This window comes from Lepidochelys olivacea (genome assembly GCF_965140295.1).
Source record: "Lepidochelys olivacea isolate rLepOli2 genome assembly, chromosome: 24".
Lineage (NCBI taxonomy): Eukaryota > Metazoa > Chordata > Testudines > Cheloniidae > Lepidochelys > Lepidochelys olivacea.
In genome coordinates this window covers 8,638,897-8,663,317 of record NC_140434.1, presented here as the reverse complement: position 1 = coordinate 8,663,317, position 24,421 = coordinate 8,638,897, and the positions used below count along the sequence as shown (strand labels likewise).

Below are 24,421 nucleotides of genomic sequence, written 5' to 3'. Positions count from 1 at the left end.
TCCTGTATTTTCCACTGCATGCATCTGATGAATGATGAATCTGGCTGGGATGATTTAGTTGGGGTTTGGTCCTGCTTTGAGCAGGGGCTTGGACTAGATGACCCCCTGAGGTCCCTTCCAACCCTGATATTCTGTGATTCTATGAAGTGGGCTGTATGTAGCCCACGAAAGCTTATGCTCAACTAAATTTGTTAGTCTCTAAGGTGCCACAAGTACTCCTGTTCTTTTTGCGGATACAGACTACCACGGGTGTTACTCTGAGATCTGACTGTCTGTCTTAAATATTTATAAAGTGCCCATCAATATAATGTCTAGGCACTGTTGCTCATTTAGTACGGAGTAATACGACTCCATACAAATGGTTACTGTTTTAAGTGTCAGCATTCCTTTATTATCTCAGAGGAGCTTTATCCAATAAGTATTGCATGGAATTCTTTTCTAGATGTTTCTAAGAGGATGAATATTTAAAATCACAAATATGCAGGCATTGGTTAATTGAGACAGTGACCTACTAAAAACATGCATAGATCTATCTCACGTTTTTGGATTTTTTAAAATCAGTTCAAATGTAATTATTATAAATTTGTGTCAAATGAGAGAAAAAATGGTATTTAGGACATATGGAGTCTTATTTCTCACTGCTATGCAGAGCTTAAAGGTAGATTGATGCTGCAGAGCCTTCTTTTGTTTTATTTGTCAGGGTGTGTTTCCTTCTCTTTTGTCATCCAGAAATGATTCTTATTTTGAATGAGGGGGAGTTTCGTCTTGCAGTTAATGCACTGCAGTAGGACTTTGGAGACCTGGATTCTATTTCTGATTGTGCCAAAGACTTCCTGTGGAATATTGGGCATGTCACTTTGAGTCTTAGCATCTTTAAAATGAGGACAATGTTTCCCTACCTTCTGGGGTTATTAAGATAAATACATTAGTAATGTTTCTGAAATGCTCAGATACTATGGTGGTGATACTTAAATAATAGAAATAGCAGAGGTGATATAATTCAACAGAATAATTTACTTAAGAAAAATAGTTTTCCCTTGAAAGTGATACTGGAGCTGGTTCCATATTGTGAGAGATCGTCACTTAAGTTTTTATGAAAAACACTTGTTTAATTCATTTTAAAGGAATATAGAAGCCTAACGTAGCAACTCTAATGTACAGTTAGCCAAGTGCATGATGATGAGTTATGGATTTTTTTTCTAATATTTTATTTGACAATTAAGATTACCTTGTTATTTTTAACCAATCAGCTGTTCATTTGTTGTATTTTCCTGTTGGTTACCAGGTTTTTTATTCACTGAACAAGCTTCTTTTAAGCAAATATTTGTATGAGTTCAGTGGACATATGGAATAATGGAGTTACTGAATGGACACGTGCTTAAACAGATGTAAAGGAGATTGGTTCTAAATTGGAATAACTTGGCTGAAATAGTATGTTAAATTTCATAAACTTTTTGTTAATTATTCTGTCAGGAGAAAAAAGAGTAAACTAGTAAGGTAAATTGATCATTTTTCTTAGTATGGATTCTTATAGCAACAACTACATAAATGCACTTGCTTGTTATTTGCTAGATATGCAAGAAATGCAGTAGTAGCCATTTTGTTGATGAATGTGTACAATTTCAAATCCTCATTCTGTTCTCTTTCTTTTACTTACCTCCCAGTGGAGTTGTGACCTGTCTTTGTCATGTAATTTAACATACTTGTCTAGAGTTTCTGGTATCCTATAAACAGTCTTTGATTAACAGAGAAAGAAGTGAAGAACAAAGAAACTCAAAATATTATAGATAGATGTGATGAGTAAAGGCCCAGTCCTGAAAACCCTTAGTTATGTGAATGATCCTTGCTCAGACATGGCCGGTTATAGCAACCACCACACCTCCCCTCCTGCCGAGGAGCCACATGGCTCCCCACACCTGCTTCTCTCCTTGGGAAACCTTGTATCAATCCAGCACTTTTCACAAGCACTAAATCCACAGGGTTTTCAAAATGGATGTGTACTGACGTGCAAATTTATCTACTTAAATAATTAAAATAAAGTGTCACGCATGGAGCTGCACAAAACTTGGCTGCTGAGTGCTTGCTAATGAAAAATTACCATTTTGAAACCATGTATCCAGTTCTTTAAGCTTCCCTATCCCCAATGGAATATGAACACTACATTTTACACCAAGTGCCACATTTTGCACTTCTTTTTTAAATAAAAGGATCTCAGATATATGCCATGTAAACTTCTCACAATATGTAATGACAATCTGTTTTCCTACTAATAGATATTTGTTTCAGATTTAATGCCTATTTTATATCAATCTATTAATTTTGCAAAGTTTTGTCACTTCAGGTTATATTTTTAAATACATGTAAACATATGTTTTAAGAATGATTTAAAAAAAAGATATTTAGAGGAAGCCCATATCTCTGGTCATGTGCAACAGCTTGTTTTTTACTTCAATACCCTGCTGTCGTACAGATATGAAAGTGGGGAAAAGCAGGGGCTACTGCTATTACTCTGAATAAAACTGTATGTGACCTAGTTAAGCTTCTAATCAGGTCTGTGAACTAATATTAAAAGATAAAATCGTTCAGTACTTTCCCCAAGTTGATTTTCATGCTTAACCACATACCGCTGTGTTGTCCTAACAACCTAACCCTCTTGAGTTCCTCTGTTTTTTAATGTAATTACAGAATATTTATTGTATCCCGTAACTCATTGTTTCCTTGTGTATAGTCTTATTTAGGCTTCAGTCCTGCAAACAATTGTGGTATAACTTTACTCACGTGACCTTTGTGGAGTTGGTTCATGTGCTTACTATCCAATCTTTGGGTTGGGGAGGGGGGGGAAGTCCCATTCAAGTCAGTATTGTTACTACTTTTTTGACTGAAGTGGTAGCCAAATTTCAGGATTCTGAGGGGTTGTTTCTTTTCGGAGAAATTGATGATAGTCTGGTGTCTTTGGTGCAATCCTGTTTATTTACAAAGAATGTACAACATTCTGCTTCCCTGAATGCAGGAGGAACCAAACAACGGGAAATGGTTTCTTTTGTTCACAGTTCCAAGCCCCTTTCCAGTCAGCACCACTTAACCCAAAAGCTGTCTTCCAAGGCTTCTCTCAGGGCTGTGCCGGTTCTGGATGTATTCTTCGCCACTTCAGAGTCTGTCTGTTCTGGTGCTTCTGCGTATCTCTCTGACTCTCACATTTCCCCTCAGTACCTACCAGAATGCTCAGTCCCTGTATTTGCTATCAGCCTTCAGGAAGACCCCTTAGGCAGCATGGTCCAGTCACTTTCCTGGCTTGCCTTGCTCTTCAGTTCACAGGTGGTGGTTTCCATTGTTTCAATTATCAGTAAACAAAGAATCATTTAATGGTTTCCACATTTAGCCTGAATGGAAGGTGTTTAGTACACCCATTGACCCCACCCAGGTCTGTGATCCATCAACACCACCCAGCAGACAGATACTCCTAAGCAATCATGACTGAGTATTTGGATGCATTAAAAACCATTCTCCTTTAGACAATTGCATTCGATTTGAGTTATGTCCTGAAGTTTGAGAGAGATACAACTTTTGTTTGGCTAGAACTTTGATTTTATAAGGAGTAAAATGACTGTAGCTCAATGATCTGACTTACATTTACAGTCCCACTATGATTACTTAATCTGTGGTAGACTACATAAAATTAAAATTGCCTTACAACAGTAAGCTAATGAAAACCTTGGTCTGTATTTAAGCATTCTGGTCAGCTCTGTTTCTGTGGCTATTGATAACACAGATTGTCTGTAAATGAGCTGGATTACTTTCTTGCTTGTCTTCTATTGTCAGCTGTTTACTTTGGCCAATCTGTCTTAGAATGTTTCTCATCAGATTTAGTGGCTGTCAAATGGTGGTAGAGATGACAAAATGCAATCACAACAGTCTCCTCTTCCACCAAAATACAATCAAGAGGAGAAAAATCCTTTCTGCAAGTGTGAAGCCTCATTTAGCTATGCTACAGAACTGCCACTTGTTCTGCTTTCAGCCCATTAAGGCCATGTCTACACTATCCCTGTGTGAAACCCTCCCCCGCCCCCAAGGGACATAAATTTCACCAGCTTAAGTGGTGATATGCACAGTGCTGTGTCAGTGGGAGAGCTTCTCCCATTGACATAGCTACCCCCGCTCATTGAGGTGGTTTTATTATGTCGACAGGGGAGCTCTCTCCCATCGGCATAGAGCAGCTTCACAAATGATCTTACAGCGGCGCAGCTGTATAAGCACAGCTGTGCCTCTGTAAGTTTGCTAGTGTAGACATGGCCGTAAATGTGCCATTGAATTGAATTGAATTTTTTTTGGCGAATCATATGTCGAGTTCAGAGACTGCTAATTCCTGCTAAATGAAACAACGCAGAGCTAGTTCTATGAGAAAGATGCTTCCATTTTGCTTGGCCCAAGAGATATCAAGGTGTAAAGCCCTATTAGAGACCTATATGTAGAATTGAACAGTAATAATAAAAACCAGGGTGGATAAAAATCAATGATTTAAAAAAAATCGATTTTTTTTATTTAAATCGGATTTTTTTATAATGCTTTTTGAGGGAAAAAAGCTGTCTAAAGATAGTTTTAATTAAGGTACATTATAGCTCAAAGGTATCTCATCATGGAATAGGGATTATAAATGCTAATTCTATAGTATAAGACAATATATTCATGTAATGTTTAAGAAAAAAATTATAAATGAGTTCCAATTGTTCATGGATTAGGGACCCAATTTTATGGGATTCCAGGGGCTTCTGTATAGATTATTTAGGTTAATCTTTCTGTCTACCCAATGGGACTAAGTGGTCCGCCTAGAAAATACCATCAGAGATGCTTAGTTTTGCAGTTCTCAAATTGTGGATTTGTGTCTCCAGAGATAACATGCTTGTTAACAGCAAAAATGTTTTTAAATAAATGAATACATAATATATAGAGGTGAGAAATAGTTAAATAAAACAATTCAAATGTCTGTCTGGTGATGTTCTCCTCCTAATACAGCATGGCAAGAAATTCCTCCAAACATTAATTATTAACCTGTTGAATTGGAGATAGTTCACCTCCCAGTGACTTCATAAATATCTGCTTCAATTACCTTTTGGTAAATAAAATAACCAACCAACCAATCATTCATTTTCTGATATAGCTGTAAAACTAATCTGAAACATTTTCAAAATAAATCCTTTTAAAAATGTATGTTGTGTACCTTCTAAAAATGAAACCTACATCTATCTCTGAGTTGTGAAGAATATGTATTAAGGTTATAACAACCAACAAGAATGCACTTTTATGTAGAAATCCCAGATTAAATCGAGTCTTCCTGATGAGTGATTTTAAACAATTTGATTTAAATCAAATCCACCCTAATGAGAACCAGCTTTTTGGAGGCCTGATATTGACACTTGTCTTACCATCTGAGAAGAGACATTCTTTGTGATTCTAGAGGCTAATATCAAAAACTGTAAAGCAGTTTACATCTTGTTTTAATTCTGGCTTGATAGTCTGGATGTTTACTTAACAACTTAAAGATGTACAATCTATAAGTGTTAGTATTGCACTCCTAAATGTCACTGAGGTCTAAATTAAGTATAACCACACCGGAAAAAGACGTGGCCATTGTTGTAGACAGCTCACTGAGAACTTCTCTCTGGTGTGCAGTGGTGGTCAAAAAAGCAAACAAAATGTTAGGATGTATAAAGAATGGAGTAGATAATACTGAAAAATATAATACCACTGTATAAATCCATGGTACACCTTCAGTTGTAGTGCTGTGTTCAGTTCTGGTCCCCGTATCTCAAAAAGATGAAGAAGAAATTGGAGCTCAGAGAAGTGACAAAAATGATTATCAGAAAGGAGAGAGTTCCACATGAGGAGACATTAAAATGGTTGGAATTGTTTACTTTAGACAAAATATAGGTAAGGGGGGACATGATAGAGGTATAGAAAATGAGTGGTGTAGAGAAGGTGAGTTAGACATTCCAATTTACAATTCTTCTAATATAAAATCAGTGAATTGGAAAGGAAATAATTATAAGACTGATAACAGGAAATCCACTCTTTTTAAAACTAGCTTATAATCGACATGTGGAACTCTTTGCCACAAGGAAGCATAGTGTGGACAGAGATGGCTATAGGAGCCTGCTGGGGAATTAGTGGCTGTGAAAGTCTGCTAGTGGGGAGCTGAGGAGGGTTCAGGGCGGGGATGGGGAGCAGAGGCCTGCATTTTTGTGTGTTCACATCTTGTATGCATTTAAAATTGAAGTTTTCAGCCTGCAATTGTCACACACATACTGAGGGTGGTCAGGGAGTGCTCAAAAACCAGAATATAGACCAAAAATCATTATTATTTTTTAAATCTCCTGATTTTTAAAAAATAAATTTGATGAATTTGGGGATTCTGGGTTAAGATTTTTGAACCTTCAGGGTGGCAGCATAGGCACTGGGGGGAGGAGCAGGGGCAGGAAGAGGCGGGGCGGGAGTGGAGGCTTGGGGGGCGGGGCCTGGGGCAGAATAGGGGCAGGCACCCCCTGGGAACTGAGGAATTTGACACCTATGTTTGGCAGTACTGAAACAGAAACGTAAAGATTTGAAAGCCTGATGTTTTAAGGTAAAAACAGTTTTCGTTGTAAAGTGGGAACAAACAGATCCATTTCAAGTAGCATGTGGATTAAATTCTAAAACACAAGAAAGAAAAATGTAATTTGCGGTTCCAAGTTTCACATTTTCCCCCACCCCAGTGAAGAAATAATGGACATTACTAGTGGATCTGGAATTAGGATTCTTTGTGTAATGAGACTTTTGCTGTCTGACGAAATCTAGTTTTTTCAACACCCAATAAAGGGTTTTTCCTCTCTTCCCTTTACAGGATGGCAGACACAGACCTTTTTATGGAATGTGAGGAGGAGGAGCTGGAGCCATGGCAGAAAATCAGTGATGTGATTGAAGATTCTGTTGTTGAAGATTATAATTCAGTTGATAAAACTGCTACGGGTAATACTCTATTTTAATATAGAGTTATGCAAGATATGGATGTTGTATAGCACAGTATTTATACTTAACTAATCACTGTAGTTTCCCTGTATGTGGTGTTCAGTAAATATTTAGCTATCAAATAATAAATATATTAAAACACACATTTTCTGAACAGTTAGAAATTCCTGATATATGAAAGCTCTGTTCACAGTTATATGGCTCTGCGGGAGCTGATGTTCTGGTGATACTTCAGCAGACTGGACCTCCTCTTATTAAGAGGCAGGAAATGCAGTTTAACAATGGAATTAATGTGGAATTAGAGATTTTCAAAGTTATTTGAAGGTATGATTTGTTTTTTGGGAGGAGGAAACTTTGGTTAACAGTTGTTTGTCTATTGTTAAATCAATCAAAGTGATTGTTTTAAAAAGTACTCAGTTTATAATTTATGTAAGAATAATAGATTAAATAACACTATGTGTGTGTCTATATATAGTGCTTTACATTTTACAAAGTACTTTTGCAAATGTTACTGCTAAGTAGTATGCTCATTCCAACAGCTTTGAAAGTCTGACTCCCGCTAATTTCAACAGCAGACTGCATTTCCTATATCCTAACCCAGTGGTTCTCAAACTTTTGTACTTGTGACCCCTTTCACATAGAAAGCCTCTGAGTGTGACCCCTCCTTATAAATTAAAAACACAATTTTTATATATTTAACACCGTTATAAATGCTGGAGGCAAAGTGGGGTTTGGGGTGGAGGCTGACAACTCGCGACCCCTCATGTGACCCCCTGAGGGGTCCCGACCCCCAGTTTGAGAACCCCTATCCTAACCTATATTGTCAGACTGTCAAGATGGCAACCTGTTTGACTGTTAATTACTTTTTAAAATCACTTTATTTCCCTATTTTAACTGATTTTTTGGCCTTGCAAGTACATGTATGCTTAACTTTAAACACCTAAGTAGTTCTGTTGATTTCAAAACATGCATGCTTGAAGGATCTCGAGTCCTTACTGTATTTAATTAAATTTGATGATTAGAATATCTTTTTATTATATTGTTGTTTTTCTTTAAGAGAGAAATGTTAAGACTAATTTAAAGGGACTTAATAGATAGATACACCTCTTCTCATTTTTCAGTTTTGATTTAATAGTTCCAGTTATAATTACCCAATCTAGGTATTTGTATAAGAGTGATGCATCATAAATATTGACTTGAACTGTTATGAACATGTTGAAGGGGGCTGGATATAAAGTGATAAATATTGAAATTGGGTAATTATCACGAGATGATAATTGATTTAAAATTCAAGAGTAGATGTAACATGAATAAAATCAAAAAATATTTACTCAGTATCCTTCTGGTTCATCCCAAATTCTTGAGTCTGGTGTGGGTTGTTGTTTTTTTTAAGTCCTTTCCTAGCTGTGCTTGTGGGTGGAACAGACTGGCATATTTAATAAATTAGTCTTTTGTTTGGCCTTTTGGCTAAGATCAAGAATAGCATCAGTTTAATAGTATGCCATCCAATCCTAAACCAAACTTCGCACCCCTTGATAATCTGTACCTTATTCCCTGATAACCAGAAACTTCTATGCTTAAACTCTGTAGCGTTTTCTTTTTATTTTAACATAATCTTAATAAAATTATTAAATCTGGTACTTCTAGGGACTGTCTTGTGCTTTAGTTCAGGGGTAGTTGGCCTATTGCATCTTTAACTACTGTGAGCCTAAATTCTAATCCTGTTACGCGATGCTCTGGAAGTGTTCCTGGCAGCTAATTCTTCTTTAATTTCTTTGGACTAGCTGCTTTTTGCATCTTGTTGTTAACATGGGATATTTGGGGAAGGATTCAACACCAGGGCTTTAACAAGAAACCACAAGCTAGTAGATGCTGGGTATATTGGTAGGTGAGTAGGATAAGACAGTGCCTCCTAAGGGAGGGTATAGTTCTGCTGCTTTTTGGTGCCATCTGCTTCTTCATGCTCTTCTGGCCGGAGCAGAGCAAGAGGGAGATTTCTGTGGCAGACAGAGTGGCATCAGCAAGGAGAAAATGATTCAGTAGGGGATGGGGAATAATCTGTTTTAGCAAATCAGTAACAATGGCCTTGAACTGGCCAAATGCCTTTTTTTGCTTGTGTTGCTTGGTAGGAAATACTGAGCTAAGAAAACAGGATACCTGAAACTACAGGTTTTGCTTAGTGTAATACAACAGCAGTATGCTCAAACAGCTTGCTGTTATGGCATCTCTGCAAACATTGTAGTGTCTCTGTGTTATTTTTTTAAATGTGACTGTGAAATTCCTTCCTGGCAGTTTCAGTGAGTCTGCAGCCTGTTTCTGCCCCTCTGCCGATTGTTGCCCATGCATCCATAGGAGGTAATCTCTCTACAGCTACATCGGTCAGTAGCAGTGGGGCTCAAAACAGTGACAGTGCTAAGAAGACACTAGTGACGCTGTTTGCAAACAACAATGGTAAGCAGAAATGCTTTCAATATTTTATGGGTGTGGGTGTTCAGGGGGAGATGTTAGGCCACAATGGTAGCTATGTGCTCTTGTGCTTGTGATCCGGTGAGATTTCACAAGCTAAGTAGGAATGGGTCAAGTTAGTACTTGGATGGGAGAACTCTTTTAAAAACTCTAGGTTCTTTGAGTGCTGTCCCTGTGGGTGCTCCACTTCAGATGTTGGTGCATCGTGGTGCCGCTGATCGGAGATTTTTGGTGGCAGTGCCTGGTCGGGACACGTGTGGGCAGTAGCTGTCTCACTGTAGCGTTGGCACTTCATCTAGTGCTCATGCGACGCCAACCCCCTCAGTTTCTTCTCAACCATCCTTGGCTGCAGATAGAGCTCCAATGGCCGTGTCAGAAATTTACCTAGAAAACTGTTTCTAATCTTATTGTTAAGTTTAATTTCCAGTAGTTAGTTAGTCTTAGGTTTCTGTTTAATTACTTAGACTTTCCCCATTTAAAAAAAAAAAAAAATCTTGGAAAGCCTTCCTCTTCGTTTCTGTCTCTTTGTACCATGACAAAATTGGACAACGAAAATGCCTGGCTTTTTGGGTTTTAAACACTGCACTTCACGTAAGGACGCTATGCCTGTCTCCGATAGACACTCACAGTATGTCTGTTGCCTGAGGGAGATGCACATCCCTCAAAAATGCAACCATTGGAGCAACTTTACAGCCAGAGTGAGGAGGCATAGGGAGCTCAGACTTAAAAGGATCCTTATGGAGAAATCCCTAACACCACCATCTACCTTGGAAAAACCCTATCGTGGATTCTTCGGGTGCCTCCTCGCTGGACAGAGCGAGTTCCCTTTTCTCCAGAAAATTGAGGAAGAGGGAGGCATCTCCAACCCATGGAGATCCACTGAAGAGGAAATGTTCTGTAGCATGATCACTACCCTCGGTGCCGATGGCCAGTGGGGTGACCACATTTGATGCTCCAGGCACCTCCGCCACCGTCCGTATTGGGACCTCTGCCGGCAGAGATAAGGAGTCAAGTAGTTGGCACAAATCAGCCTCCTCCTCCACGGCATCGAATACACCGAGGAAGGACACAGTGCCGATAGCACCTCTGATTACCATGCCACCTCTATCGGTGCCGCATGCTGCGGAGCTGAAGCCTGAATGCACTAAGTCGGCACCAATCAAGGCTACGCAAAAGCCTGCGGTACTGACAGGGCCGACCTCACAGGCCTCTACACATAAGAGCACGGCACCGATGCTCATTGCACCACACTTCCTTGCTCAATCAACTGACACTGAGATAGCACCCAAGTCTGGGTGAGCTATACTTGACACCAACGGTTCTCCGGTGCTGATTGCATTGGTACAGACGTACTCACCTAATGCCCAGCAATTTTCAAGTGATGAGGAAGATGACCTAGAAGAGGCAGTCTTCTATTCAGAGCACTCCTGTCCATCAGGCACCAAGCCTCCACAATCTCACACAAGTGCCAGTGACCAGTTACACAGGGACATACCTTATGGCCGGCTAATCCATGAATGTGCCCACCCGTGCCATTCCCAGTGCACTGGGCACATTGGGACTCATGGAGGTCTAAAGATTTCAGACCCAAAGGCCTCACACTCCACAGAGGCAACAGATTTGCCTTTCTACAGTGACAGCCACTGACCCCTTGGAGGCGCATGAGGATTCTGAGGACTTGGAGGATTCCAATACTCAAGGCTGCTCACCTGCCCATAACTCATCTTCATCTTTGGATGAGGCGGTAATGCCAACTCCGCCTACCGTCGCAGATGACTCAAAACAATTCCAGGGCTTATTCAAACGGGTTGCACAAAGTCAGAACATCACTCTGGAAGAGGTGACTGAAAATCAACATCAGCTCTTAAAAAATACTACACCCAGCGTCCTCAACAAAGATAGCACTACCAATTAATAGTGCCCTGCTGGAACTGGCAGAATCAGTATGGCAAACTCCGGCTACCATAACCCCCCACGAGCAAAGGGGCAGATTTAGTTAGGGATTGGTCCTGCTTTGAGCAGGGGGTTGGACTAGATGACCTCCTGAAGTCCCTTCCAACCCTGATATTCTATGTTTACATGCCCAATAAAGGCATGTATTTCCTATTCTCTCATCCTCAACCAAACTCCCTGGTGGTGGATGCGGTGAACCTGCGTCACAGGCACCACCGGCCAAGATGCAATTTGATGATTTGGTCAAGGGTCTGATTGACAACCAGCACATATTACACAACCTATCCAGATGTTTGGCCACCAACTAAGGCCATTTTTCTGAGCGTGGGCATCCATCACCACAGATCACTGGATACTGGAGATAGTACGATTTGGTTATGCCATCCCACCTACCCATCCCTCTTCTGGGACTCTTCTCATGAGCATCTTCTATGACAAGAAGTAAACCATCTTGTACAGACCCATTTTAGATCTCAGAAGACTCAACAAATTTGTATGTACCCACAAATTCAGAATGGTTACGCTGATGTCAATAATTCCGGCATTGGGAGAAGGGGACTGGTTTTCAGCCCTTGACCTACAATATGCGTATTTTCATATCACTATAGACCCCGCACACGGACAATTCCTACGGCTCACAGTAGGCAGAGACCACTTCCAATACAGGGTGTTACCATTCAGACTCTCAGGGGCTCCGAGAGTCTTTGCCAATACTGTTGCCATAGTAATAGCACACTGATGCAGACAGGGAATTATGATATTCCCATACTTGGATGATTGTGTATTGAAGGGTCACATTCAAGCAGAAGCAATACGCTTCACACAGAAGACTGACACTTTTCCATACCCTAAGGTTACAAATAAATGATAAGAAATCTACTTTAGTTCTGGTTCAACAACTAGAATTAATTGGCGCTTATCTAGACTCAATAGAAGTCAAAGCTTCGTTACCATTGACCAGATTCTCCACAATGACCACTCTCATATCCATAGTCACAAACAATCCAAAGGGTCTCTGCATGCACCTGCTTACAACTATTAGGACACATGGTGGCCTCTACTTTTGTGATCAAGAACAAACAACTACACATGCGCGGTCTCCAGGGATGACGGAGCACACTCAACATACCATGCAAGCACAGTCTAAACAGACTCCTGTCATTACCACCAAAAGTCATACAATCGCTACAATGGTGGATAAACCCATGAAATGTGTGCGCAGGTGTCCCGTTTCACCAAGACCCAGCATCCATCCTGATCACTATAGATGCCTCACTAATCGGATGGGGTGTAAACTTGAACCAACACACAATCCAAGGGAAATGGTCTCCCGTGGAGTCATTATTACACATCAATCTACTCGAACTACAAGCTGTTTGAAACCCATGCCAACATTTCCTACCAATGATAAAAAACAAATCACTAGGAATGATGACAGACAACGTAGCCTGTATGTTCTACATAAACAAGCAGGGAGGAACTCTATCTCATTCCCTGTGCACAGAAGCCATACAATTATAGAACTGGTGCATTATCCACAATATTACCATTACAGTGTCGTACCTCCTGGGCCAACAGAACATGATGGCAGACACACTGAGCAGACAGTTTTCCCAAGAACACGAATGGGAACCGAACAATGACAACACAACACATATTCTGCATGTGGGAGTCACCACACATCAGTCTGTTCACAACATCACAAAATCACAAATGTCCAAGGTTTTGCTCATGAGCAGGACTAGGATCACAATCCCTAGGAGATGCCTTTGTCATCCGATGGAACATACCCCTCCTGTACACATTCCCACTGGTACTGTTATTATCCAGAGTGGTACACAGATACAGACCGACAGAGCCAGGATCGTACTGATAGCTCCGACATGTGCCAGACAGACATGGTTTCCGTACTTGAACCGCATGGCACTTTGTACCCCGTACACCTTTCCTCTCCGTCAGGATCTTCTCCCTCAGGGTGAGGGTCAAGTTCTTCACCCGAATCTAGGAAAACTCCACCTGAAGGCATGGCTCCCCTATGGTTCCATCATGACAAACTAACCTGTTTGGGAGAGGTTAAAAAGTTGTTGCTAAACAGCCGGAAACTTACCATGCATACCACTTACCTCCATAAATGCAAGAGATTCTCCTCGTGATGTCACAACAGCCACATATCAGTACTTACAGCGCCGATACATTCCATTTTGGAGCACATGTTGCATTTGAAACATTCAGGGTTATCTATTAGTTCACTTAGAATACACCTCGCAGCCATAGCTGCTTTCCACCACAAGATAGATGTTTTTTTTCAGCCTTCGTATATCCGATTACGAAACGCTTCCTTGCAGGTATTTAGAACAGGTACCCTGAAGTCCGCCACCCTACATCAGCATGGGACCTAAACCTAGTCCTCACAGGCCTTACCAGAGCCCCTTTTGAACCACTTGCTACCTGTTCTCTACTACATTTATCAACGAGGGTAGCGTTCCTGGTCGCGATCACCTCAACACGTAGAGTGGGTGAAATTGGGGCCCTCATGGCCCCTCCTCCTTATACCATATTCTTTAAAAACAAAGTGACTATGGGACCACACCCTAAATTCATACCGAAGGTACCTTCATCATTCTATCTCAATCAACCTATCCATCCACCTGCGTTTTACCCTAAGCCAGATGGGCCTACACAGGAATCTATTCTTCACACTAGATGTTAGAAGAGCACTAGCATTTTACCGAGATGGTGACCTACGGAAAGATTTCGTTCTAAGAACAATCGAAGGGTGCAGCCATTTTGAAACAAAGACTATTGAAATGGATTTAGAATTGCAGCCATTTATGTTACCAACAACAAAATATAGAACCCCCGACAGGGATCAGAGCCCATTCAACTAGATCAATTTCTGCCTGGACCACATTCCAAGCTACTCATGGGCTTCCATACACATGTTCACAAACTACTACATAATAACTCAGAGTTTAGAGGCCAATACAATACTTGGCCTTACGGTACTAGCCTCAACTGTACAGCATCCTTCTATAATGGGGTACTGCTCTACAGTCACCTGAAGCGGAGCACCCACAGGGACAGCACTTGAAGAAGAAGAGACGGTTACTCGCCTTGTGCAGTAACTGAGGTTCTTCAAGATGTATTCCCTGTGGGTGATCTAGTACCTGCCCTCCTCCCCTCTACTTTAGAGTTCGCAGAAAGGACTCTGTGGTAGAGAAGGAACCAAGGGGATCGGGCCACGGGAGCGCTAGATGAAGTGCCAGTGGTACTGCGAGACAACTACTGTGAACTACTGTGCATGCGCATCCCAACTGGGCACTGCTACCGAAAATCTCCAGCGCCAGGACGCACCAACACCCGAAGTGGAGCACCCACAGGGACACACATCTCGAAGAATCTCAGTTACTGCACAAGGTGAGTAACCTCTTCTGCTGGAAGTGGAATAGATGCTTCTCTTTTCTCTAATTCAATACTGAATCCAGTGCCCCAGCATGTTAGGGGAAACTGCTGTTGCCAGTTGTATAGTCTTTCAGATGTGGTATAAAACAAAGGTTTTGACGACTTGTGGTCACTAAAGAACCAGTGTTGCATTTTGGAAGAGTAGAGATATTAAACTGGTGCGTTGGCCAACTTTAAATTTGAATATTATTTCCTTGAACTTTTCCTGCTGTTTGAATTGGATAATGGTATTCTTCTTCACTTCCTATCCTGAAATTGTCATTCAGTGTGCTGTTAAGTAGCTGCCATGTTTAATTTCAGAGGTGGCTAAAGCAATTTCTCTGTATAGTTTGTATTTCAATGTATAACGTTAATAAAGAGTGTTAGGATCCTTTGGGATTAAAGGGGCTGTATAAATGTAAGATTATCATTCAGTGTTCAATAAATCTAATTAAAAATAATCAGATACCAATTTTTAATAGAAAAATTGATCACATCTGCAGGTAATAGGACAGGTGCTTTACCTTACTTGGAGTAGTAATTCATTTTTTGAAAAAATACCATATATATTTAAGAATCACTGCATATCATAATTGTGATAAATATTTAATAGTTTTAATGATAAGGGTTGATTAGGGAGATACTTTAAATCAATCACAAAAAATAAATACAAATCCTTGTGGTATTGGCATGCTGATTAGATTAACACTAATAAACTAAAGCTTAAGGGTTACTGATAGATAATATTCAATATTTTAAAAGTCTGTTAGAAATACGCATTAATCAGTAAATCTGAGCTTGCTAGAACAGTATTCAAAATTTGTACTTTTAGCTTAGGGGGTGGTCACTATGCAAGTGATTCCAAATATCTTCTAACAGGTTAGAGTCACAGAAATTGAATTAGAATAGTTTTTTGTCACATCTGAAATTACGGTGATTCTGTGATAGTCCTGCCAAGTCTGACAAACCCTCTTATTTTGTCCACTTTTTTTTTGGCTGTTTAAAAATAAGAGTCTTGGAAAACTCCTGCCATGATACTCTTAATTCAAAGCTCCAACATCTCATCTGAAAACGAAACCTGATTGTTCTCTATTCCTTTCTCAGTCCTTGCTGCATAGAGTCTGAATGTGTCAAGCAAACCCTTTGGGCATCTAGAACATTGGAGGCTTAGCAAGATTACTAACATAATGCTTCAGTCTAGTTAGAAAATTTCAGTATGTGTTCTGTAAATCACAGAAGTATATAAAATTGTCTTCCTAATGAATTAGATGCAGTACTGTTAATGCCCTGGCCATGAACAGCTAGTATTACATTTCTACACATCTATCTCTCCAACAGTTATATTAAAAGGAAGAGGTGTGGTCTCAGTTAACTAAGCCTCTTTTCTTTCTTTTCTTTTCTTTTTCTTTCTTTTTTTTTTTGGTCTGGCTTACAGAAATGCATTAGCAGTTGGCACTGTGCAAATGTCACTGCCTTATGTTTCTTTTAATCCTTAAGGAAGAGATTAAAATCTTCAGTCACATAGACTGAGCTAAGCCAAATGGGGGTCCTATCATTCTCCACGGTTATTTTTCTTTTGTGTGTGTGTGTGTTGTAGACTGTCTTTCAGTCTCAGGCTACCTGACATAGAAATGAATGAAGAGTTATAGTGTGCAGCATTGCAGGTGTTGCCAAAACTCTGTTCAATTCTGGATGGCACTGGGAACTCTCAGGAGCGTAGGAGCTTCATCTAAATATTTTGCGTACTTGGATCATGGTGGAATACTGCATGTTGGCACCTGTGGTCGCCACAGGATGCTCTAAAGAGGAGTGAGTCTGAGGGCTCATACAGTTACTTTTTAGGCCAGATGTTGGCCAAGAATCACTATGGCCACTACAGAATTCTGATGCAAAGTCTTTTAACTGAAGAGGTGTGTGTAAGGGGAAAATACTCTGGAGAAGCAGAGGGGGAATCTTAACAATGACCACATGGTATTGGGGCAGAATAACTTCCCAAATGCATGGAATGTGTGACTGTCAGATGTGCTGATATAAAAGTATCTGAGACCATTGTCAAGGTTTTGTGCTGGAGTGCAAGTTTGATGAAGTTGGGATATATATTGCTATCTGGTATCTGTTGAAGATGGAAGTGGAAGTCTGTTGGAGTGCATTATCGAGCCCTGTAGGCAATATGAAAGTGGAAACGAATGCACAAGTGATAACTTCTTGTTTCCATTCTTTTAAGATTTTAAATGGATGGAATGTGTCCATCAACCTTAACTGTTACTAAACTTAGTTTTGTGGTGGTGGTGTGTCCAAAGCCTAAGGGTCTTTTTTTTTTTTTTTTTAAATTGTTGCTAACGTCAGTTTAAGTTTTGTGAAATGCTTTGCAATCCCTTGAGATGAATGGAGCTGTAGAAACATGACTATTTTCTGTATCTCTCTAGAGCCCATTAGTTTACGTACATTAGGCTACATTCTCCTTTTGGTTGCGGTCATACTTCTCCATTAATATCAGTTGGATTACTGGTACAACAGAGAAAAACTCGGCCAATTAACTTTTAAATCCAATAAGAATAAAATTCTTTGGCTGTGAATGTGGACTTTTCTTTCTGGAGCAGTGGTGTTATTTGAGCTGATGCCATCTCTTACTATTTTGATTTTGGCTCACAGGGGAATCCCTTTAGGCTTGCTGCCAGCAGGGACCGAAGTGGCAAAGTGCCAGAGGGACATCTGTCACCTCTACAATCCCTGCAATATCTACTGGCCCAGTAACTGTGAGGGTCAAATCCTGTTTTAAACTTCAGACTACATTGCAGGCTCAAGAAACGAGCCATGTCTGGAGCCATCCCAGCTTTCAGCAATTAATTTTTTACATTCCTAGGTTGTCTTGTTGCATTTTGCTTTACACTCATTAAAAAGAATTCCAAATTAGAGTGGCAAAAGTCCATTAAATCTCATCCATCTTCTCCTATTGTTTCTTATGCAATGCTGCATGCAGGGTAGCAGACCTAATATTTAACTTCTCTTAAACAAGATCCACCATGTTGATAAAAAGCCAGTTTCTGTGCCTGTGACCCTACAGTAACAAACCTGGTGCAGGGATTCCCTTATGGGCATTGTACATTTTCAGTATTAAAATGTACAAGACTCTAATGCCATGTCTACGCTACCACTTTTATCGGCAAATCTCATGTCGCTCAGGTGGGTGGAAAAAAAACACACCCCTGAGCGACATAAGTTTCGCTGGCATAAGTGACAAACTGCACAGTGTTATGTCAGCGGGGGAGCTCTCTTCTGTCGGCCTAGAGCAGCTACACTAGCTATCTTACAGTGGCACAGCTACATTGGTACAGCTGTCCTGCTGTAAGCTCACTAGTGTAGACATGGCCTAACTCTTTCAGAAGGTGAATAGAAGGACATAGTGGAGTGGACGGCGGTACCTTTGTGTGTCCGTGAATCAAAAAACAGAGTTGCAGAAGTTAAAGATGGACAATATCTGTTGGTTTATCTAGTCCATTTCCCTGCTGGAGCAGTATTGTTCCCTACTGTTCAGTTTTAACTGTCTGAAGTGATTAAGCTTCCACCACTTTTCTTGGGGAGATTTTCATAAATACATCTCACTTTCAGCAAGTCTTTTAAATTGGCATTCAGTCTACATGGTCCTGTTGTTATTTCCTTCAATTATTCCTACTTCTACCTCTGTGCCCCACCCTAAGTAATTCTTGGCATTTACATATATAGCTAGCAGGTCCAATATTTGTCTGCCAGTTTTGACAGCGTTCCCTTGTTTAAAAAAAGAAGAAGCAATGCTGATATGAAAATGTGGTAGGTGTCCATCTTCCACATTAGTGTGACAGTTTTGATTCAATAATTTCACTGTCAAATAAAAATATAATTTACATTCCTGTAGCACTTTTCACCCCAAGAAGCAAAGTGCTTTACACACTTTAAAATATTGAAACAGTAGAAGGGAATATTTTACACATCTCTAATATACGACAACAACAACCTGACCGGATACAGCAATACTATACAATAGTTTAGGACAAGAAGTAAGAGAGAATACTATGTCCAGTTACAACTACTAGGGGAGTTTAGGCAGGCAGATTATAATTTCATTCGAATGACTGTCGACACACATTGGACTCTTGCTGTGCTACACACACACACGACTGATTCTTTTGGTCAGCAGAGTCCACTGGAGGCCCTTGGTGCCCTCACGCCTCCCCACCTTACTGAATAAAAAGCAGAGCAGGCCCAACTGGCCCTTACTTCATTCTTACTGCCCATGGAACCCTGCAATGTCTGCTTACTCTGCACACTGTCATTTTTTCTTAGCCTTGTGTATAATATCTGATTGGTGTAGTTTTCTCATTTTTGCACCCATTGGTTTTATTTCTGTATAATTAGATAAGTTAGCCTACATCCCTCCCCTTGTGCTGGGGTACTAGCATTATTGCAGAATCTAAGTCACTGGGATTTAAGACTTGTTCCTTGTGTCATGCTTTGATGCCTGTTTATGATGGCACTCTTGATGCTCGCTATTCCTTGGATGAGGCAGTTCACCCATGTTGGCCTCAGTTGATGAGTCTAAAGTATTCTAGGACCTGATGAAATATATGGCAGAAACTTTAGATGTAGCCCTGGAAGTGATCTGAGAGAAGCAACACAAACTCATGGATATTCTACATCCCTCTATGCTAGTCAGGCTTGCCATGTCCATTAATGAAGGGCTACTGGACCGTGCAAAAAATATCCATTCTGGTTACATTCAGAAGAGCTGACCGGGACTACCATGTTCCTGATCAGGGATTCAGGTATTTTTATTTTTATCCAGCATTGGGTTTTCTTGTAGTAATAGCAGTTCAGGAGAGATCAAAACAGCAGGGACTTTCTAAGTCCACACTGAGGAAAAAAGGATAAGAAATGGGGCCTTCTTCAACGGCATGGCATATTTGTCAGCTAACCTCCAGAGGAGGGTGACTATCAGGCCCTCATCTCGAAATATGTTGTTTTTTTTTAAACTGAGATAAGTTGTCTTAGTTTATAAACAGGCTTCTCAAGGAACACCAGGAGAACATGAAATCTGTCATGGCAGAGGGACAGCTGACTGCCCAAACTTCCCTAAAGGTTGCGCTGTACATGTTTAACACTATAGCATTCACAAGGCTGCTGCAGTAGCCATGAGGAGGTAATACTGTCAGTCTTTGGGGATTCCCACTGAGGTCCAAGCAACAATTGAGGATCTCCCCTTTGAGGGTAACAAACTTTTCAACACTGGAATGGATGAGGCCCTCTACTCCTTGAAGGATTCATGGGTGACTGCACTCTTCAAGCATCTATATCCCGACCCCAAGGAGGAAGAAGTCACTCCAGGAGCCATCCTTCACACAGCACTCCTCTATCCAATATTACAGTTGGCCACGGAGGACCTCGGAGCCACTGAAGAGGAGACAGATACTATTGCAAATGGTCCTCTGCTGCCCAACAGTCTGGGGTTTCCACAAGGCAGCAGGTTTTATGCCCACTGCTGAGAACGGATAGTCTAGCCTGATGCTCTCTCTGTGTTCAAGGGCATTCACCAAGGTTGTGACAGCTTATGTAAGGAGACAGGGAAACACAGTTTAGCCTTACTTCAACAAGCCCACTGCTAGCTGGGCAGAGGAACATGGCCAGATTCTGGTTAACCTCTGGTGCGAGGCGAGCAAGACATTCATCTTCAGCAAGAACATGAGAAATGATCATATCTACAAAACTATATCTGAGTGGCAGACAACAGACAAAAATCCACACTGATTTGGAGCATAGAATTTATAGGAGCACTGTTAGGCTCCAGATCAGCAAGAGTTTACCTTCTTCAAGTGAGATTCCAAACAAAATTTAGGTGAAACTACTGAAGGAACATGGGTGAGAACATCTCAGACTTCCAGAACACACAGCCTCATGTACTTACATTGTACAGCATGCTAGACTTCACCTGCATTCTGCCTGACATGGTCTGGGACATCACCATTCAGATCCCATACCTGGACACAGTTTCCTTATATCTGACAGCCTGGATGCTGGCTAGGTGACATCCACCAAAAGAAGCTGTTCAGCTGAGGTTCAGAACATTCTGCTACAAAGCAGGAAATATTTAGCTAGTTTTAATTGCAAAGGTAAATGAAAGAGGTTTTCTATTTGGGCATCACCACTAGCTTTCTCCCTTAAAAGCACCAATACTGGACTATTTGCTAACCCTGAAACAATCTGTGCTTTCCATCCACTCCATAAGGCTCCATCTAGTAGTAATATCTGAACATCATCTTCCTATCTAGGGGTCACAGTGTATTTTTCCACCCTCAGTGGCAAGATTTCCAAAGGGCCTTATACATGGCTTTTCCTCTAGTTTGGGCACCTCATGCTCCTGGGACTTCAGTACAATACACCCTCGCTGTAACGAACCCGTTGGGATTCAAGCCATTTGTTTGTTATAGCCAGGGGTTCATTATAGTGAAAGAGGCCGACTGCCCTGGGCGGGAGGGAGGGGGAGAGGAGAGGAGGCCGCTGACAGCTTCTCCAGCCTCATGGCTGTGGCAGGGGCTGACAGCTCCTCCGGCCTCGTGGCTGTGGCAGGGCTGGAGAAGTTGTCGGCCTCCACTGCAGCTGTGGGGCTCGAAGTGGGATTTGGTGACCGGGTTCTTTATAGCCGAAGGTTCGTTATTATGAAGGGCATTATAGCGAGGATATACTATATAGAGTTAGCAAGGTGAGAGCATTTGAGCTCAGGCAACCTCTGCTGCCTGTTTGAGGAATGCCTCTATATCTGAAATTTGTAGGGCAGCTACACGGTGTTCCATCCACATACTTACAAGACACTGTTCCTTAGTAGAAGCTTCCAGATCAGATGGTGATTTAGTAGGGCTGTTCTGCAGTCATTTATTTAAGTAGAACTCCTCTAATATGTACCTCCAAGCAATGGGACAACTACACTGCTTTTTAGTCACCAAGAATAAAATCTGTCAGGGCAATCAGCTGAAGAAAGAATGATTATTTCCCCTGTATTAACTGGGATCTTCGAGATGTGTTGTCCACACAGATTACATGACCTACCCTCCTTGCCCACTTTTACTAATTCCTACTTCTGTGGGATTCTCTGTTGGTGAAAGAACTGAGGGATGATTGGGTTCACTCTTCCCTTTATTCACTTGGGAGTGTGGGGGGTGCAAGGGCAACTAGGGCACAGGCATAGCCCCAACTAACACTGCTGACCAAAGTAATCCTATCTTGCATGGAGGGGGTTTGCCCATTAAAAGCAAAATCTTTGTGGACAAAGCTTCTCAAAGAACCACGGTTACTGCAGGGTATGTAACATTCTGTTCTAGTTGGATTTTGGCCAAGATACTACTGTTAACTCTTCTTGTTGTACAAATGTTGCTATGGGATCTTTAATGACCATGAGTGTTCAGAACCTTGGTTTTATGACTCTTCTGAAAGATAACATGTCCTCGAGCACAGACCTGCTAATATTAGTTCAGTACTGATTTGAAGAATAATGCTACTTATTGAATTGCCGACGATACTATATGAAATACTCATTAAAAGGAGATCCGAGCAAAATTCCTTTCTTTCAGGGTTGTAGTCATGGCCTATTGTTGAAGAGTTCTTACCTGTACTGTCTTATTTTGGCATTTTGATATACTCTCTAATTACATGATCACACTGTTTTTTCTGCAGGACCCCTGCCTCAATCAGTGCACAGGAACAATGCTGCTGACCGAATGGGTAGCTATGCAATACTTCTTTTTATCCTCATCATTTAATGTCTGACCCCATGCCTTTTTTATTGCACACAAATTTAAATCCTGAATACAGTATTATAAATTTCCTCATGGCTTTTCTTTGACATGCGTCAGTGTGGTATCTGAGTGGTTCATAAATATTAGTGAATGAATTTCATCTTTGCAATATCCCTGTCAGGTAAGATGGTATTATCCCCCATTTTACAGGTGAGGCTGTGAGACAGATTGAAGCCAAAATCGTCAAATGCCCCACTCATTTTGGGAGCCCAACCTGAGATGCCACAGGCTTGATTTTTATTCAGAGTACTTAGTGTTTTTGTAGCACTGTGTATGTTCAGAGCACAGCTCCATTGACTTCAGTTGCAGTTGTGAGCTCTTAGCACTTCTTCAGATAAGGTTTCAGTGGGAAACCCAGAAAAATGGGGAAGATCCAGCGGGCACTTGTGAAAAGTTTTTGGGTTAAGTGACTTACCCCTTATCAGACAGAAACTAAGTGGGAGAGGCAGGGATAGACTCCCATTCTCTAGGGTTACATTCAACTGCCATAAGCACAAAAACCCCTTTCTCCTCTTCCAGTCCCTTAGTTCATTCACTACACACCTTCCAACTTCTGCAACAAATGAGGCTGGTTCATACAGATGACACGGCCTCATTTGTTACACAACCTTGATTCATTCCCAGAGCACCTTTTCGTCTGTGCGCTGAATGAGGCAGAGATTCTATGGAAAAATATATTATGTGACCATGTAATTAAAGTCTGTATCATAATGTATATGCACAAGGGGAGTGAATTAAAGTTGCCTATGCAACCTTAATTGGGCATTATCTAACTTTTACATGCTGGACTTTTCAACCACAATGTTCTTTTGACATAACTTTTTTTTTTTTCCCTTCAATGTAACTTCCTAAGCTCAAAACAAAACAAGTAAACTGAAAAACAGAAATTTCATCACATGGAATTCTATTGACCCCCACATGGGTCATCAGGAAGACTGGCACATTTAGGCCCACAGCACAGACTTCAGTTAACAGGACTTATTTCCCCCAGGTGGCTAGCTCACATAGAGGATAATGAGATGCACATTTTGACAGTGAGTTTCACTGCTATACAGTGGTAACAGAGGTATGATAGAACTCAAGAATCCTGAGTTCTATTGCCGGTTCTGTAGTGGAGTATGTTTCAGTGGTTAAAGACCTTTTTGCCCTATTTTCCCCTTTCCTAGTATGTCCTTCTCCCATTCTGTTCCAGTTCCCCTTGGCACCTGTCCCCTTAGCCTGCACCCCCAACCTGCCCGTGTCTTCCCCTCCCTTCTCTTGCTCCTCCCCACTCCCTTCCTTTTGTGCAGTCAGGTTGTTTGCTCCTATTCCTTCTCGATCCTTCGTGCTGCCTGGGTGCCAACTGAAGAAGCATTGAGCGCGCAGGAGAAACAATCCCTCTGTTCTCAGTTCTGGTGCCACAGCAGCTCTCTGGGTGCCAGGAGGGACAGTTGCAGGGACAGTCCTGCTAAGCCCCTATGTTCCCTGCAGCCCTAAGACTGAGCATGCTTAGTTGCACTCTGGGGATGGTGCACGGTCACTGTGGTTGACATAAAGGCGCTGTAGTGACAGAATCTTTGGAGAATAATGGAGTCATTGTCTAACAAACCTCTACTGAGCATGTGCAAATGAAATTTTTCAGATGCTGATAGTCAAATTTGGGTGTTTTTTCATGGGGATAGCAAAAGACACATCCTCAACACCAGGGCATCTCTCTGGCAAATATAAAGTTCCTGCTGCATAGCTTAGAGGTGCTAGAATTT

General features: G+C 41.1%; 1 protein-coding gene across 10 annotated transcripts in view; it reads left to right on the top strand.

The window, feature by feature from the left end:
• The window catches only part of POGZ (pogo transposable element derived with ZNF domain), a 59,056-nt gene that overhangs the window by 7,234 nt on the left and 27,401 nt on the right, over nt 1-24,421 (top strand). For 5 of the 10 annotated variants that reach the window (XM_084613152.1, XM_084613150.1, XM_084613147.1 and 2 more), the window contains exons 2-4: nt 6,875-6,999; nt 9,292-9,450; nt 22,558-22,605. In XM_084613152.1, coding sequence (XP_084469278.1) covers nt 6,876-6,999; nt 9,292-9,450; nt 22,558-22,605 — 331 coding nt within the window. In that variant the 5' untranslated portion in view covers nt 6,875. Of the gene's footprint in view, nt 1-6,874; nt 7,000-9,291; nt 9,451-14,609; nt 14,836-22,557; nt 22,606-24,421 lie in introns of those variants that run through there. The other 5 variants (XM_084613145.1, XM_084613153.1, XM_084613149.1 and 2 more) reach the window with 2 other exon arrangements.